General features: G+C 41.0%; 1 protein-coding gene across 1 annotated transcript in view; it reads left to right on the top strand.

Moving 5' to 3' along the window:
- Positions 1-19,758, top strand: part of PATJ (PATJ crumbs cell polarity complex component) — a 235,289-nt gene that overhangs the window by 136,055 nt on the left and 79,476 nt on the right. The window contains 2 exon segments of the mRNA XM_030571946.1: positions 5,424-5,620; positions 15,350-15,441. Of these exon segments, the coding sequence (XP_030427806.1) occupies positions 5,424-5,620; positions 15,350-15,441 (289 nt within the window).

The following is a 19,758-nucleotide window of genomic DNA, read 5'->3' as shown; positions in this document are numbered from 1 at the left end:
TATTGGTTGTATAAAGTCACTCCAGCAATAATCCTCTCCCCCTGCAGCATCTGTGTACTCATGCTCCAATTGGTGAGTGGGGCTGTGCTGTGCATTCCTTCCATTCACTCTGTTGGAGTCCCAGCTGAGTGAGCAGACGGCCAGACTGCAGGTTGCCTGCGCTGGGCCTCCTGCCTAATTATGCTGTATTCTGTGCCAGTGTTGTAGCTGCAAAATCAGGATGGGCCTTGCTGATTATTACTTATCAATTATAATTTTATATTCTTTATAATTATATGTAAATAGTGCAGAAGATTTTGATCATCCTCAAGGTCTACTGCCTCACAACTGATAGAATGAGGAAAGAGGATCCAGCAGCTAGGGCACAGGGCTCTGGGTTCGGGAAATAGTGGTTGTATTCCCAGCTCTGTTCTGTGACCTTTTTGCAGCTCACTTATCCTCTCTGGCCTCAATTCTCCTAGCTGTACAATTGGTGTAGGAAGTCTCAACCCCTGGGTGAATCAGGGAACTATTAATTAATTAGTGATAAGGCACTTTAGATAATACACAAATAAATATACAACAGCAAAGTGTCTGCTTATTGTTATGAAATTCCTGACCAGGGTAAATAGATATCCATTATTCTTGAATTCCAGTCCTGTGTCTTAACCACCAGTCCAGACAGAGCTTAGAATTGAGAGTTACTAATAATGGACTCTGCTGATATAACACTAAGCAACTGGTCTTCCTGCATCCTGTAACAGTGCAACTCATAACTTCAGCCTCAACTTAAAGCATTTAAAGGAGTATTAAGGATCTGATTCTGTCACGGAGGTCATGGATACCATGACTTCAATGGACCTCTGTGGCTTCTCTGGCTTCTGCCTGCCACAGCAGGGCTGGAACAGCTGTCAGCCTCCCGCCCAAGAGCAGCAGTAGGGCTGGAGTGGTGGCCTGAGCCAGAGCAGTGGCTGGCAGTCTGACCATACTGCTGGAGTAGTGGCTGCCAGAACAGCGGACAGGGCCAGGTCAGCCCCCACCAGAGCAGATGCAACAGCTGCTGCCACAAGAGCAGCTGGGGCTGCTGGGTTGGGGGCCCAGGGCTGGAGCAGTGGCCAGGACCAGGTCAGCCCCCAGGGCTGGGCAGAAGCAGCAGCTGCCACCACAGGAACAGACACTGGGGCCGAATCAGCTCCCAGGGCCAGAGCAGGAGCAGCTGCTGTCAGGGCCAGCAGTCAGCCGTCACCGCAAGAGCAGCGGCTGGGCTGAGCAGTGGCCGGGCTGGGTCAATGCTGCAGGAGGAGCAGTGGGGTCTGCAGTCAGCCCATGGCTGTTAGGTTCCCACCTCCCAGAGTGTTTTTAATAAAAGTCACAGACAGATTGCAGGCTTCTGTGAATTTTTTTTATTGCCCGCAATCTGTCCCTGATCTTCATTAAAAATACCTATTGCAAAATCGTAACCTTAAGTATTATTGACAGAAGGAAGCAAGTGAGAACAGATTAGTTGGATTTTAATCTTTCTTTTTAATGGTCAGGCTGAGAAGCATATAACAATCAAAACCTATAATTTTCCATTTAATTTGAAAGGAAATAAGTGGCAGTGCCAGCTGTCTATATATTTTTTAAAAGCCTAGTTTGTTTTGGAATTGGTGTTTGGGGAAGGAATAGAATTTAACAAATGAAGTTTGAAGTTTGACAGAGATCTGTATTATTTTATGAATATTATGTAAACCTCAGTTTGATTGCTATATAGTTCAAGAAATGTAAACTCCTCCCACAGCTCACCCCATATCAGGAAGACAGGCAATGGCTTTGTATAACCCAGTCACTGGTGCTTAACTGACAATACAGGTGTTGAAACCTTTGAAGTTTTGCCTCTGACCAAGCTGGGCCCAACATCCATTGTTTTGGGATATGGGAGGGGGCCTTCAGGCAAGAAACTGGAAGCAAAGAACTCTAGAGTAGATAAAATCCTGAGGCCCTAAGGGGCAGTGACTGCAGAGAAGCAGTCTGAATCCCTGTCCTCAGAAGTGGAAGTACCTAGGTTAAGTTGGGGTTACCTATGCTTTGAGGGAAATATTAAAAGGGAAACCATATGTATGAGGGTCTCTTGTTTTAGCCCTTTTCCTATGAATCCTATGTTCCTATGGATAAATAAATAATTGTTTTGAAACAACTATTGAGTCCCTGTATTTACCTGGTGATCAGTCACTCCCAAAGGGAAGTCTCTCTTGCAGGTGCAGTTAGACCTGCTGAGAAATCATAGTTGGATTCTGTCGCTTGGACTATGAAGGGAAGAATCATGGGATTCCACCCTGAGATGAGTGACAGCACAGGGCCTGTCACTTGAAAGGATGCAATGGAGAGAGGTAGAAGAGGGATCAAAGCTGCAGCTAATCCTGTAACTGTGAACATGGGGTATTAATTTTAGGCTTTGAATCTGTGTGTGTAATTGGTGCATATCTTTATGATTGATTTAGGGAATTGGGGGATGATCCTAAGTACTGAGCACCCTCAATTCACATTGAAGCCAATGGAAGTTGAGGGCAATTTTGCAGGATCAGACTCTATGGTAAACTAACTTCTTCTTTTTCATTCTTTCTTTCTTTCTATTTTATCTCTCAGCACCTCCTCCTGTTGCCATGGAAACATACACTAGAAGTTAAATTGTACTGATAACATGCCTTTTCCTGTAGCAGAATGGTAATAGCTAATATTTGATCTAGCCCAAGTGCTGAGTCAGGGATGCAGTTGTACATATACTCTGCCTCTTTACTCTTTTTAATGAATAATACATCAGTCTCATTCACCTTATGCTTCTTAAAAGTGATATCCAGTCACAGTTAATTACTTCAGTTTTCTTTTTTGATGCCTACACCATTGAAGTGTTGGAATTAGCTGATGTTATGAAACTGACTTTAAAAACCTCTGCTGAATTTGGAACAAATGGCACAGGGCAGTGATAAGCATGACACTTATCTTTCTAAGCAAAAGTTGTAGAAATCCATATGCTAGTCTGAATAATCTACCCCATATTTTTCCCTATGGAAAAATGTAAATAGAGAATTTTTCTCCAGCACATTCAATTATATAAATCTAACATTGTATTCCAACTAACTTTTAAAAGCATCACAATTTGCTTTGTAGTGCTCCATCAAGCTGAATGGAAACTTAAAAAAAGAAAAAGAAAAAGGAAAAAACCCACCATAAATAGAAGCTCAAATTAAATATATACCCCAAATTTAAAAAATAGTAAGAGGATCAAAAAAATGCTACCATGGCTAAACAACAGAGTTAAAGAGGGGGTTAGAGGCAAAAAGGCATCCTTTAAAAATTGGAAGTCAACTCCTACTGAGGAAAATAGAAAGAAGTGTAAATTTTGGCAAGTCCAAGTATAATTAGGCAGGCTAAAAAAAAATTTGAGAGCAACTAGCAAAAGACTCAAAAACTAACAGCAAAATATTAAGTACATCAGAAGCAGGAAGCCTGCCAAACAATCAATGAGGCCATTGAACTATCGAGGTGCTAAAGGAGCACTCAAGGAAAACCAGGCCATTGTGAAGAAACTAAATGAATTCTTTGCATTAGTTTTCACTGCAGAGGATGTGAGGGAGATTCCCAGACCCGAGTTATTCTTTTTAGGTGTCGGATCTGAGGAACAGTCTCATACTGAGGTCAATAGAGCAGGTTTTGGAACAAATTGATAAATTAAGCAGTCATAAGTCACCAGGACCAGATGTACAGAACTACTAACTGTGGTATGTAACCTATCACTTAAATCAGCCTCTGTGCCAGATTACTGGAGGATAGCTAATGTGACACTAATTTTTTTTAAAAGCCTCCAGAAGCAATCCTGTCAATCACAGGCTGGTATGCCTAACTTCAGTACCAGGCAAACTGGTTGAAACTATAGCAAAGAACAGAATTGCCAGGTGCATAGAGTAACACAATTTGTTGGGGGGGAAGTCAGCATGGCTTTTGTAAAGGGAAATCATGCCTCACCAATCTATTAGTGTCCTTTGAGGGGGTCAACAAACATATGGACAAGGGTGAGCCAGTGGATATTGTGTACGTGGACTTTCAGAAGGCCTTGGACAAGGTCCTTCACCAAAGGCTCTAAGCAAACTAAGCAGTCTTGGGGTAAGAGGGAAGGGCCTCTCATGGATCAGTAACTGGTTAAAAGACAGGAAACAAAGGGCAGAAATGAATGGTCAGTTTTCATAATGGAGAGAGGTAAATAGCAGAGTCCCCTTGAGATATGTACTGGGACCAGTTCTGTTCATCATATTCATGAAAGATCTAGAAAAAGGGTAAACAGTGAGATGGCAAAGTTTGCAGACCATACACAATTACTCAAGATCATTAAGTCCAAAGCAGACTGTGATGAGTTACAAAGGGATCTCACAAAACTGTGTGATTGGGCATATGAAATGGAATGTTGATAAGTGCAAAGTAATGCATATTGGAAAACATAATCTCAATTATACATATAAAATGATGAGGTCTAAATTAGCTGTTCCCTCTCAAGAAGATCTTGGAGTCATTGTGGATAGTTCTCTGAAAACATCTCCTTAATGTGCAATAGCAGTCGAAAAAGCTAACAGTGTTAGGAACTATGAGGAAAGAGACAGATAATAGAATGGTAACAGCATAATGCCACTGTATAAATCCATGGTACATCCAAACTTTGAATACTATATGTAGCTCATAGAGAAGGGCAACCAAAGTGATTAAGGGGTATGAAACAACTTCCATATGAAGAGAGATTTAAAAGACTGGGACTTTTCAGCTTGGAAAAGAGACAGCTGAGGGGGGATGTCATGGAGGTCTATAGAATCATGACTAATGTGGAGAAAATGAAGAATAAGGAAGTGATATTTACCCCTTCACGTGATACAAGAACCATGGGTCACCCAATGAAATTAATAGGCAAGAGATTTAAAACAAAAAAAAAAAAAAAGAGGGAACTGGTTCTTCAGACAATGCACAGTCAACGTGTGGAACTTGTTGCCGGGGGATGCTGTGAAGGTCAAAACCATAATTGGGTTTAAAAAAAAGGATTAGATAAATTCATGGAGGATAGCTTCATCAGTGGCTGTTAGCCAAGATTGTCACAGATGTAACCCCATGCTCTGGGTATCCCTAAGCTTCTAACTGCTAGATCCTGGGACTGGATAACAGGGTATGGATGACTTGATAATTTCTCTGGTCTGTTCACTTCCCTTTGGAGCACCTGGCATCGACCACTGTCGGAAGACAGGATACTGGACCATTTGTCTGACCCAGTATGGCCGTTTTTATGTTCTAATTTTATGCTTGGAAAACCCCAAATGTCAGAAAGCTGTAGTGATGCTGAGAGTCAGGTAATGTGTAGCACACCTGTATGTGTTCACAGTTGGCTGCATATAATTTTATTTTGTGTTTGTTTTATTTTATTTTTGTAGAGAAAATCAGACAAAGATATGCAGATCTGCCAGGGGAGTTGCACATTATTGAGCTTGAGAAAGATAAGAATGGGCTTGGACTCAGCCTTGCAGGCAACAAGGACAGGTCTCGTATGAGCATTTTCATAGTTGGCATCAATCCAGATGGACCTGCTGGAAGAGATGGAAGAATGCACATTGGTGACGAACTTTTAGAGGTAAGTGATTCCTTCAGCTATATGATTGGGTTGGTATCAAGAGAGGGAGGAAAGCCTGTGAACCTAGTAATGAAATACAAAATAAAGATTTGGTGCCAGTTCATGGAACTGTGGTGACTTACGCCAGCTGAGGATAAAAGAAACAGAAAAAGGTATTAAGATGACTGGAAAATAGACAACATTCACTATGCAGATGAGACAATGCTGTTGGCTGATTCTGAAGGTCTGATGAAGTTAGTGGAGGTTATATGTGAATATGACAAAGAATATGAGTTAGAGTTGAATGTGGACAAGACAAAAACTATGATATCATCCAATGATCCTGCAATATTCCAGTGAACAACATAGTCGTATAGTAAGTGAAAAATTGTTGCTACTTACATTACAGAAGATGGAAAATCAGATATTGAGGTCTTGTGGCACCTTAGAGACTAACAAATTTATTTGAGTGTAAGCTTTCGTGGGCTACAGCCCACTTCATCGGATACATGTAATGGAAAATACAATAGAATAGCAAGAGTGAATTCTCGAAGAATAAACATCTAATGAGAAAGGGACATAATTTCTGACTGTTTAAAAAAGTATATATGATCTGTTTTAAATTATGGCTGTGAAACATGGACTTTCAAACTATAATAAAGATAAAATAATCCTCCAAATTACGGTGTGTTAGAAGAATTCTAAAAATATCATGGATAGACCAGTAACCAATGAAAAAGTATTGGAGATTATTGGAACTCAGCCCAAGTTAGAGATCTTGTGAAAATAAAGTTTTGATTTCCAGGGCACGTTTTAGGAGGTTCAGCAGATGATGCATGTTTATTGGCACTGGATGGCAGAGTTGATGGCAGAAGGATTTGAGGCAGAAAAAGAATGTCTTGGACGAATGATGTGGTATCCTGGTGTGTCAAAAGGGCTATTAATCCACAAAGGGATTAGCAGAGGACCATACAGAATGGGCTACCATGGTTATAAACCTCCAGTGATGCAGATGTCACATGAGGATGATTAGGTCCATTGATAAACGTGTTTTCACTGAAAAACAAAAATCACATATCTACACCTCTACCCTGATATAAGGTGACCTGATATAACACAAATTTGAATATAACACGGTAAAGCAGTGCTCCGGTCGGGGGGGTTGGGGGGCTGCGCGCTCTGGCGCACTCATCTATAACGTAGTAAGATTTTTTGGCTCCCGAGGACAGCGTTATATCGGGGTAGAGGTGTACTTGGTTATGAAAACTGATGTCAGTGCAATCTACGCTTTCAGAATGTTCATAAACTATGGTTAGAGAGGGACTACTGAAAAGCAGGTGAGGGAATAGCAAATCTATCCTTGTATTGCATATGTTGTTTCATGGAAAAATTCAGTTTACATATAAAATAAGATGAGTCTTGCATTTTGTGGTTGTCAGGGTTCCCTTCCTTTCCAACTGATAAGGAAATACAATTTCATATTGTGATCCATTTTACTCAGTTGTTAGAATTTAAAACATTTTGTTTGTTTGTGTCTTTCTTTCTTGTGATGTCTGGTGCAAACTAACCCACAGAGCAAGTTATTCTATCAGCACATAAAGCATTTCATTTTCCTTTCCCCTCCACTCCTTTTCATCTTTCTGCTTGAAACACATTTCAAACCTTTCAACCTGATATGTGGCTATTGCAGAGTGGCACTTAGTGCTGAGGGTCTTTTGCTATTCCTGCAGTGGTTCCCACATCATGACTGCTTTACAGGTTTGAGAAATCATTCATTCCTGTGGATGTTTCTCTTCTCAAAAAGCTTTCACTGAAGAGTAGGTGAGTGCTGACCTACTGGACTCAGTGGGAGGTGATGTTAGATCTTTCAGCAATTGTCTCTGTGTTGTATGAGTACTGAGTATTTTCTCTCATTTCTGAACCTGAAAAGGAGAAGTCTGACTGTCTGGGAGCACTTAGAATTATCTAAAGATTTGTCAGTGTCTAATTGTAGGTTTTCAATACCCATGCAGTGTAAGCTTGTTTTGAAATGAAGTATCACTGTATGAAATTTGCCTCTGTTAGAGTGATAAATTGCGTTAAAGTCTCTGTCTCTTGCTGAAATAATGACAGGCAAATTGCCCTTTCCTGCAAATTCCTGTTGGTCCGTGCTTCAGTTACTATAGAATCATAGGGTTAGAAGGGACCGCAGGGGTCATCTAATCTAAACCCTTGTCAAATGCAGGATTTGTTGTGTTATAACTTTCAAGGGGCCACTACATTTTACAGAAATGTTAAAAGGCAGTTTATCATCCCTTCTCACACCTGAGTCATAAAGAAAAGAGAATACTTTTAGGCTTTGCTTGCTAAAGTCTAGTAACCTACCCAGGCCCGTTTTCTTTACTGACTCTCAACTCAGGCAAAACTCCCATTGATATCAGTGGATTTGTGGTTCAGGCAAAGAACTGGGGGAAAGATGGTTTCTGTTGGTGGATCTGGTGCAGACTTTCTGGGTGGTCTTTTTCATCTCCATCAACTTCCTAGTGCTTCAGTTTCTCCGTCTATAAAATGGGGGTAATAATACTTCCCTACCACACAGGGGTGTTACAAAGCTAAAATCATTAGTGCTTGTGAAGTCCTTTGACCACCTCAGATGAAGCAGGGGAAATAGAATGAGCATTAAAACTTAAGACTGAGAGATGGAAACACATAATGAAGTTGCAAGTTATTGTTTGTTTATTATGGGAGTTTGTACTTTGACAGGACTGTAGATTCTGAAATGTACTAAGAATTAAAGATGAGTTGAACTAGACTGATAAATCTTGGGTGTGTACCAGCCCAAACAAAATGGACCCACAAATAGAGTAGATGTTATGCTGCTCAGAGATCAGGTAGTTTTGGATGCTAGCTCCCTGAACCTTGGAGAACTTTTACACCAACATGCTTACACAGGTAGGAGGAGCCTATGAGGTTTTTGCCTGACTCCTAAATTATTCCCTGCAGTATATAATCCTTCTAAACATAGGTACTGCTGTCCTTGAGAGATGGGCCATGTGGCATTTCTGGTGAATTTAATAAATATTTATTTTTAAATGTTACTTAGATTTTTGAAGGGTTTCGGATTTGCATGTGTGCTGTATGGTTGCAAGTTGCAAAAGATTTCAGTGTTGGCCTAACTGCTTCCGGCGAAGTCAGCGATAGAATCACAGTTTCTACAGTGGAAGAAGAATGGACCAGTGCTCACCATTTCTGAAAGTGCTATCCTGTAACTGGACAAACCATGTCCACAGGCCTATAAGTAAATGCCATCTTTTGTTTACCTTTAGGATCAAATCAAACTCACCTCACTAGTGGCCAAAATTTACCATGTGATTGCTTGACTTACATGAAATGGTTGGGAGGTCTCAGTTCAGTTTCAAGTTGGCTGAGGTCCACTGCACCAAAACATTTAGAATTGAAAAAGGAGTGAATTATGAATCAGTCCCTTGACATTTCTGTGTGTTGTGAATTATTCAAATCAAGTGACTTATAAAGCCAAGTAAAGCTTCAAAACACCTCAGTATTTTATATACATATATATAATATATAAGTAAACATGCACCTCCATTAAAATGGCATTACTGAGGTAATCTTATTAGAAGTTTAGGCAACAAGCATAAAAATTGAGCTGCAGGATATAAATTGATCACTATTTGGGGTTAGATGTCATACTCCCTCCACCAATGGTATAGTGTTATGCAGTTGGCTGGGTGTGCTTTTATCTACCTATATTAAACACACACGCAAACAATAATTTAAAGAACATTAAGATTGCAAAGTCAAGCAGTCAAAAGTTAGGAAATCCCTGAATTAAAGTTCCCTGTGCAACCTTCATTTGATCTCCATTGTGTGTATGTGTTGTTATATCCAGGGGTGACTCTAGACATTTTGCCGCCCCAAGCACGGAGGGTCCGCTAGTCCCGAGAGCAGCGGACCCTCTGCAGGCAAGCCGCCGAAGGCAGCCTGCCTGCCGCCCTCGTGGCGCCTGCAGAGCGCCCCCCCCCCGCGGTTTGCTGCCCCAGGCACGTGCTTGGAGTGCTGGTGCCTGGAGCCGCCCCTGATGATATCATCTTTAATTACATGATCAGGTTCTGTTTTTTCCATAGGAACTATGCCTCTTTCAGTGCACAGCATGATCAATGCTCGTTTAATGAGAAACTGCTCAATATTTTGTCACATCGTCATTGTTCAGGGCGGGGCCCCCTGCTTTATTTATTCCGTACTATTTATACCCTCCTCTAAAAACATCGTTCGTTTCCTCCTGGGCTTTTTCGTGGCACTTTACTATGGCACTTGTCACTTATAGTATCTGAGTGCTTCACAATCATTAATGAATTTGTCTTTACAACACCCCTGTGAGGTTGGAAATGCCTTTATCTCCATGTTACAAATGGGGAACGGAGGCACAGAGAGATTACCATCAAAAATGCCCACTGTTGTTGTGCCCAATTTGAGGCGACTAGCACCTGATTTTTTCAGCGTACTTAGTATTATATAGCACTTCATATGCTCAAAGCACAGCACCCATTGACTCCAGCTGCAGCTCTGAGCGCCCAAGTTTTCTACAGAGCACACCCCAAGGTCTCAAGCAGGGCACACAGTTAGTGAAGAACTGTGAAAAGTTTGGTTTAAGTGACTTTCCCAGCATCACGCAGATACTCTTGGGCAGAGGCAGGGATAGAATCCAGTTCTCTGGTTCAGCATTTAGCTGCCTTCACCATGAGACCATTCTTTCTCTTCCTGCAACCCCCTGCCTTATTCACTACGGCCACGTCCAGACTATGTATTAAAATCGATTTTAGATACGCAACTTCAGCTACGGGAATAACGTAGCTGAAGTCGAATTTCTAAAATCGAGGTACTCACCAGTCTGGACGGCGCGGCATCGATGTCCGCGGCTCTCCGTGTCGATTCCGGAACTCCGTTCGGATTGATGGAGTTCCGGAATCGATGTAAGCGCGCTCGGGGATCGATACATCGCGTCCAGACTAGACGCGATATATCGATCCCTGAGCTATCGATTTTAACCCGCCGATGCCGCGGGTTAGTCTGGACGAGGGCTACGTATTTGCAGCTTCTGCAACAAATGACAGAGGGGCATAAAGACAACAATCTTCTTTCTTATGTACACTAAGCAAGGCAGGGAGCCTATGGAAAAATAATATAGGATTATTATATTTTCTCCAAAAAAGTATTTTTAGGGTGTATCTATATCTATACACTGAGTGGGAAAATATTTATATTTACACAGTAGGTTCATCCCTATCCTCATACTCTTTCAGAAGAAAAAGATGAGGCCAGATCCCTCTCTCTTTACACAAGCAGGTAGTCCCAGTGATGTGATAGAATTATTCCTGTTAGTAAAGTGAACAGGATTTGAGACTGTGACTTTCAGATTCTAGAAGATCCATTGGAGGAAGTGATGTCATCTGAGTCCCTCTCTCTGGCCCAGTCTGTCTGGATCAGAACAACAATAATGGCCAACAGTGTTGGAGTCCCAGGAGATGGTGGGAGTGGGAGCCATGGTGGTAAAGCTTGCTGCAGTGGTTATTGGTAGACAGCTTATTCCTCTGCTGCTGCTTGATTTTATTTTAAGTCATTCTTTTTAAAACCCCGGAAGGGAATGATGGGTGAAACAGCCCATCCTCTCATTATTTTGTCCATCAATTAGATCTAATTTCTGATGCACCAATTTTGGTTTATTGATTTTCATTTCTATCCGTTTTGAGTTTACCAGGCATAATTTTAACATAGTCCTTGAGAATTATATTTTTAGGCCTTTTTCTTCAGTCTAACCTAGATTTTCTCTCCCCTTTTATATATAATATTAATTGTTTAACGTTATTGTGACATCTTATGAACTTTCACTTACCGCTTACAGTTAGGATAAATTTGTAGGCCAAATTATTACAACAGTTCCTATCACAGCTATGTGGTAAAGACAATATTTTTATAATAATACCCACTTTTAATGTCATCTCACTTCTTTATATCAAAGTATGTAGGGCAGAAGTTCCTCTGATTTTTTTTCTGGGTTATGAACTTGCATGTCATTTACAGATTTAAGCAAGTACAGCAACTCTTCACTTAACGTTGTAATTATGTTCCTGAAAAATGCGACTTTAAGTGAAACGATGTTAAGCAAATCCAATTTCCCCATAAGAATTAATGTAAATGGGGGGGATAGGTTCGAGGGAAAAGTTTTTTTGCCAGACAAAAGGCATTATATACATTTTAAAACAATTTTAAACAAGCAATTTAATACTACACTGAGGGGGACGGAGTAGTGTGCACATGCTGTGTGTTTGCATATTGTACAGTACCATAGTTGGGAGGTGCCCCTGCCTTACACTACACAGACACAGCCCACTGGCGCTGGAAATGAGGCAGGCAAGGAGGCTGAAGGTGCTGTAGGCTAGGAGAAGCACGTTGCGGAGCAGCGGCAACTTCCCCTACTCTGCAAGCACCGGGGGGGGCCTCAGCCCACCCACTCTTCCCCCATTTCCCCAAGCCCCCATCCTCGACTTGCCTCTTCCTCCCCCCACCTCCTTCCCCTTTACTTCCCACGCTGGTCCTCGCTCCTCCCCCCATCCCTCCCCTCCCTTCTAAATGCCGCAAGCCAGCTGATTGCTGCCGGCAGGAGGCAGGGGAGGGAGGGGGAGCCTGCACACTGAGTCCTTGCTCCTTCCCCCTCCCTCCTGCCTGGGGCAATCAGCTGGCTTGTGGTGTTTAGGGGGCAGGAGGGAGGGGGGAGGAGCGAGGACTCGGAGCACAGGCTCTCCCTCCCCCCCCCCCCCGCCTTCTACCTGGGGCAATCAGCTGGCTTGCAGTGTTCGGGAGGGAGGAGGAGCCTGCGTGCTGAGTCCTCGCTCCTCCCCCTCCCCCCTCCCTCCTCCCCCTGAAACACCGCAAGCCAGGAGAAGGGGGAAGGCACTGACCTGCAGGGTCTGCCGGCGAGCCAGAGGTGCTGTGGAGAAGGGGGCGTATGTGCGTGTAGGGAGGCTGTCAGCTGTGAAGAAAGCAGGCAGCCAAACAACATAAGAGTGGAGCATTGCACAACTTTAAATGAGCATGTTCCCTAATTGATCTGCAACGTAACAACGAAACAACGTTAACCGGGACGACTTAAAGTGAGGGGTTACTGTACATGAGAGATACTTCTTAGGCTTGTGAAACCATCAGATAAAACGTCAGTTGCTCAAATCTATAGTACACGTTGCTATGCACTGGATGCTGCCTGGACTCAGCAAGCATGTCATAAAACAACATAACTATTGCCATAGTGACAGAATAAAAACCTGTGCCTACTGACCTGAACCATAACCAGGTGATGGCACAATTTCTTCTCGCTCTGTGATGTCCTGATCTTCTCAAGAAGACATGTTAAAAAAAAAAAAAAATCCATATAGAGAGCTCATTGAGTCACTATGTTCATATCTACTTAGTTTCTTTTTTTTTTTAAGGGCTAATAGAACTTTCTGAAGTTATTGTTAAGCATTGCAGCAAAAGAAAACATTTAACAAAAGCAAACTGTAATGCAGAAAATCAAAGGTAGTTTCCAAGTAGCTGGCTGTGGGTTTTGATTCCCACAAAATAAAGTACGGTAAATATCCTACTGTATTTTGTGGCTCTGACACTGAAAATAAGAAAAGATTTCAAAATGGTGGCCCTTGTGAAATTCTATATGTTCTCTTGCAGTTCCATTTCTGTAGGATTTTATATAATCCTTCATCACTGGGGTATCTGAGCAGCTAACATAATAAATTTTCTTTCCAAAAGAAACCCTTTCCTTTTAAAATAAATAAATTAAATATTAGTTTAGGCTGTCACTGAAGAATAAGTACATGGGATAGTTGAAAACCTCAGGGGAAATATATTATTTTGACTACATTTTCATTTTTGTACAATTAAAATAATTATAACATACAGACCTAACTCCAGCTAATTAAATTTTGAACTCTGATACATTTGCAAAATAGGATTAATTTAACCAGTGTAAAACATATAAATTCTAATCTAAATAGGCAGTCGTTAAGAAGAATTGATGGCAATTCAACTAAATTCAAACTATTTATAAAACAGATATAATATCCCTAGTGAATAATTCTTTATTTTAAATTGAGAAAAAAATAAGACAACAAATTTGTCACAAGTTAATAATCTGCTAATTTGAACTCTGATGTCTTTATGGAAGTATTCCCTTTTTACCAATTTCTTAAACTTTACCTTTGAGTTTAATATACCACCTCTAGAACTGTATCTCCTTGTGTGGTAATTGCAAATAATAATAACTTGAAGCTCTTCAAACTTTGGGGTAGTGTTATTTCCTTGGTGCCTGATCCTTTCATGTTCTGTGTACCTCAAACTTCTGTTGACCTCAGAGGGACTTTGGAGTATATAAGGAAAGCAGAATCAGATCTTACTATGCAAATAGATACTATGCACTCCCAAATATCAAACTTTTGAAAGGGTGGTGAGGAAATGAAGCAGGGGGGTGGGGAAATAAGAAATATATTTTGCAGGAGTATTTGTAAAATATGGATATGATTGCCATACATTTGTTGCTGGATTACTTTAACCATTTGAAGAATATTTACATGTTGATTCCTCCTTAGAAAATAACCCCAACAACAAAAACGGAATGTCTTTTAAAATGTATTGTGGGTTTTTGTTGTCCTCAGATGGAGAAGGGAGTCAACATCATGTGACTAGCAAGTGCAACTTGACCACTGTTGACCTGTAGGCGGCAGTTTAGGATCAGCTGTTAAAAGCTGTGTTAGAAGTCGTGTTTAGATAACTTTTCTCATGCTGAATTTTTTTAGAACTTGCCATAGATGATCATTAATTTGACTCTGACCACCAGACATTGTTTATTTTCTTTATTTAACAAAGGTTTGAGCAGTGTAGGAATTCTGTCTTATTTGTATTGAGTGAAGGAAATAGCCACTAGTATGGGCAAAACTTAATTAAGTATGAAGCTGCTCATTTCTTGTATTAAGCATTATGCAACATGTTAATCATTTTACAGCTCTCCTGCAATACTTTGAGCTTGGCAATATTAACTCAATATAAAATATATATACTGCTTTGAAAATAAGAGTGACTAAACTGTTGAAAATTAACATTTTTCTCAGTCTTAAAGCTACAGCTTCATGGTCTATCTTGAAATCATGATGGAAAAATAGGGTATTCTTCAAATAAATTCAGTATCTATTTTTTCCATAAGAGAAATGATAGAAAATCTAGATTAGTATTATAAAGTGTTACCTCTGAATTCAGTATCACATCCTGCCCTTCTCCTGTACATGAACCGATGGCAGGATAATAGCCTGGACTGTCCAAATCAAAATTGAATTTCGAGTGAGTGCACTGACAGAGATTAGCGTTGTTTACTTTCTCCTGTATGCTCCTTCATACACTATCTTACCGCAGTGCATTTGTGCTTGAAACCTCTTCTGGCACACTGATGTGTCTTACTAAAAGGAAAGTAAAAAAAATGCAAAGTGCGATGCTGGTCTGCCTATTTTGTAAAATCCTCATAGGCAATGGGATTTGTATTTCATGCACCCCTCATTTTCTGTCTCTTGCTTCATCTTCCTTTTTAGCCTGTCATCATCTTTGAAGTGTTGGATTATGCACTAGAATTAAATTCAAAACAATACATATTTAGCATGAGTTTTAATTAAATACATTTGTACATAAATCATTTTTTCCGCTCATTTTTTTTAACAGATAAACAATCAGATATTGTATGGAAGAAGCCACCAAAATGCCTCTGCAATAATTAAGACTGCTCCGTCAAAGGTCAAGTTGGTTTTCATACGGTAAGACCAGTTCTCATCTCAACATCTAGTTGTAGTTGAGCCCATACATTCATAGCCTCATTTTCAGAGATGCTGATCCCCTTCAAGTCCCTTTGAAACAAAGTAATATTTTTCTTAACCACGTTTCTGAGCATTGCTGAGAAGATCTCTGTAATGTTTTTTAAAATATCTTTCCAAGGATAATTGTGATGGCGTGCTCACCCTCTGGTGAACAGCTGACACAGATGCTTAGTGACTGCTTATCTGGTACCTTTGTTGCCACCATTATGCGCACCAAATATTCACTCCTTGTCTCTTTTAGATTTACAGTTAAAAGGTGTAATCGTTTCTTCCTAGGAACTGGAAACCCAGAGATATACTCTAGTATGTGGTAATTATTATATAGCATCACTTCGAGAAGTAGCAGTTAGGTACCTAAATAATTTAGTAGCACATATCAGGCTTAGTCTTCGAGTTAGTGAAAACAAAGCATCTTATTTATTACACTAAGGACAACTATAATCTAACATGAAATTCGAAGCATTAAAGAAATAGATTTAAACACAGTAACTGCTCATCTTACCAGATCTATGTAACTCTACCTTGAGTGTCTTATTATTTACAAATATACATACATACTGTGCCAGGACCTGCGAGTCCATCATGTTCTCTGAGAAACTCTGCCCTGCAAAGCCTGCCGCAATCTACCTATATGGGAAGCTTCTGGGGGCTAGGGACACCAAGCTGAGCTCTCTTCAGGTTTCTTCCTCTGAGGTCTGCTAACCCTTATTAAGTGAGCCACCCTCTCCAGGGAAGTCTATCTAGACCTTTTGTCTGACCCTCCAACTCTCTGTTCCATGTGACTGCCCTGTCAACCTTCCCAGATCTCCCTTCTCAAGATCCACTCTCCAAATGTCACCCTGACCAACTCCTTCCCGTGGTTCCACGCTCTGGTGATGTTACTGCAGATGATGTCACCAACCTCAGCAGTTCCTTAACAATAACTTTGTGGAAGTCTGAGAGATGCAGGGGGCAGTTGACACCTCTTAGAGCAGGGGTTCTCAAACTGGGGATTGCAAGGTTATTACGTGGGGGGTCGCAAGCTGTCAGTCTCCACCCCAAACCCTACTTTGCCTCCAGCATTTATAATGGTGTTAAATATATAAAAAAGTGTTTTTAATTTATATGGGGAGGGTCGCACTCAGAGACTTGCTATGTGAAAGGGGTCACCAGTAAAAAAGTTTGAGAGCCATTGTCTTAGAGCTCTGGTTTCAAGCTGCCTGAAAACACAGGCATCATTGCATCATTCATGGTTTCATGCTTTTTTTTTGCAACCATCGGGTCTAGAAACTTAAAAAAAAATAATGCTAGGATTCTGGTGTTGTCAAATGTTTATGTTGTGTATGCACATGCCTGTGACTTAATCTGGGGAGGGATATTGTAGAATTATAGAATATAAGGGTTAGAAGGGACCTCAGGAGGCCATCTAGTCCAATCCCCAGCTCAAAGCAGAACCAATCCCCAGCTCAAAGCAGAACCAATCCCCAACTAAATCATCTCAGCCAGGACTTTGTCAAGCCTGACCTTAAAAACCTCTAAGGAAGGAGATTCTACCAGCTCCCTGGGTAACCCATTCCAGTGCTTCACCATCTTCCTAGTGAAAAAGTGTTTCCTAATATCCAACCTAAACCTCCCCCACTGCTACTTGAGACCATTACTCCTTTTTCTATCATCTGCTACCCTGAGAACAGTCTAGATCCATCCTCTTTGGAACCCTCTTTAAGGTAGTTAAAAGCAGCTATCAAATCCCTCCTCGTTCTTCTCTTCAGCAGACTAAATTAATCCCCATTCCCTCAGCCTCATAAGTCATGTGCTCCAGCCCCCTAATCATTTTTGTTGCCCTCTGCTGGACTCTTTCCAGTTTTTCCACATCCTTCTTGTAGTGTGGGTCCCAAAACTGGACACAGTACTCCAGATGAGGCCTCACCAATGCTGAATAGAGGGAAATGCTCTTTCTCTTGAAATCACTCCTTATAGCTTCTGTAGGATTCCTTGGTTTAACTTGGCCTGCTACAAACCCATAGAAAACTAACCAGTTCCCATGCAGAATGGCTAATTTCTAGGGTTTACATATATAGGCCACAAAGGGATGCTGGAGGAGGATGGGTTTGGCCACTGGGAGGAAAGGCTAGGTTAGGCTGTCTGCGATGAGTTCCAGCCAGCTCTCAGAACGGATTAAGCAGCTGACTTCACTGTTAGAAATAAAGAGAACTCTTCATGAAACCCAGAAAAGTTCAGTCTTGAAGAGAGAACCTCTTGGGGAGAGTATCAGAGGGGTAGCCGTGTTAGTCTGGGGAGAGTAGGCAGGTGGGGGAGTATGAGGCTTCTTTCTTGATGTGGGAAGTGATTTCTTCTGAGTGGCTTTTGATGGGGCTAGAAAGCTTGGGATGGGCTCATTTTTAAAGAGGGATGCGGCAAATTGGACTCAGGGAGGGAACAAGGCCATCTTTGTGGTGGTTATGTAGGGGAGGGAATGAGATACTGCAATGCACCAAGGACCATTGCATGTATCTTTCAGTTCCTAAGGATCAAAGATGGGTGTATTTTTTATGTTTAGATCTGCTTAGGAGCTGAAATTTCCATCCTGCAGAAACACTTTCATTATGGAGAGGTGGTGGGGGGAGAGTCCAAATCAGACCGAACAGTGAGATATGTGAGATTTTCACCGGGAGGGACATTTTCAAAAACATTCTTTTTGGAAGGACCGAGATGCAGTTTTTCAAAAATTTCTGGTCCCAGCCTCTCCAGCAGCCATTGAGCCCAGGTTGCCAAGGAACTGGGGAGGTGTACAAAGAAGCTGTCAAGAAACCAGTGAAACCTGCCCGGTTTCCCTCAAAAGATTTATCAAAATCAACACATTCCTGTGGAACCTTTTGATTTTTGCCAAATCAACATTCTCTGACAGAAAAATGCTCCACTGGAAAACTTCTGACCAGATATACTTCTATTCTAAGCAGGAAAACATTCTCTATGTTATTCTTTCTGTAAATGTATTAAGACATCCTAACTTCCTCCACCATAGTCTGAGCCTAATTAGAGCTGCCATTGTTATAATTTGTGAGGAGGAGGGATTCTGCTCATATCATTAGAGTGAGGACTGTCCCTTGCACACAGTTCTGGCTGTATACACTTTAATACTCAGGAATGATTAACTTAGGACAAATGTGTCTAGTCTAGTTGTGGCTTGCCTTGTTTAATTATGCCCATACCAATTGATTATATGGACTTCTAACCCATATATATTTGTGTGGCATATCCTATAATTTATTCATAAATACATGTTATAGTTGATGTATAAACACAATTGTGTGTGTTTATACTCACACATCTGTCTTTGAGGCGCAGTATACACAAATATAATGGAAGAGCTGAGTTAGTGCAATGAAGAATGAGTTGCTGTACTTGGCAATCCAGAGGATTCAGGGGAGATTAATGACTTTGCCTGCAGCTCCTGTGTAACCTTCCCTAGCTATTGAAAATTAAATGTCATGTACAACAACTCACTCTCCATTAGTTAATTGCATGTGGAATGTGTGTCTGGTGTGAAAGCTCCAGAGGCTGAAGCAGAACATATGAAACTGAACCCCAGAACTAGATTTAGTGCTGACTGTCAGGCCGTGTCTCAGAAGAGCAGATTGCTTGTGAAATCCGCCACACTGCATCGATCAAACATACTTTTCTTTTAACTTTCTGTAATTAAAAAAATCACAAGGCTCCTGATAAAGGTATCTCGCTTGCTGCAGAGTCAGTTTGGATATGAAAATTTCTAGCACGAGTTTTGGATCATATTTAAGAGAGAGTATTAGAAGGGTATCCATGTTAGTCTGGATCTGTAAAAGCAGCAGAGTGTCCTGTGGCAACTTATAGAAGGTGCCACAGGACTCTCTGCTGCATTTAAGAGATATTCATCTATATAAAGGCAGTAGAAGTGCTTGCCTAAATCTTCCTTTTTTTTCCAGTTTTGGTCATCTATGAATGAATCCATTGGAATGAGAAGAGCCTCTTTTTAAAAATAAGTTTCTCAGCTACATGTACTGAATCGGGAAATGCTGTAGCTATTGAATTTGTTTCTGTTACTGTCTTTTGGGCTAGAAAAGGTGTCATTTTAAAAGTTGTTTTCTAAGTTGTAAACGCATGTAATGTCTTTTAGACTTCAGCAGAACAAGTGTCTTGTCATTGCTGCCTGCATTATATTATGGTGCACTGACAATGGATGTATCTATCTGCTTGACCTGAGCACCCTTTCAAATATTAATGGAAAGACTCTCCCGGGGAAAG

The sequence above is a fragment of the Gopherus evgoodei genome, chromosome 8, assembly GCF_007399415.2.
Source record: "Gopherus evgoodei ecotype Sinaloan lineage chromosome 8, rGopEvg1_v1.p, whole genome shotgun sequence".
NCBI lineage: Eukaryota > Metazoa > Chordata > Testudines > Testudinidae > Gopherus > Gopherus evgoodei.
The sequence above is the reverse complement of the archived record's forward strand: the minus strand, read 5'-3'. Positions and strand labels throughout refer to the sequence as shown.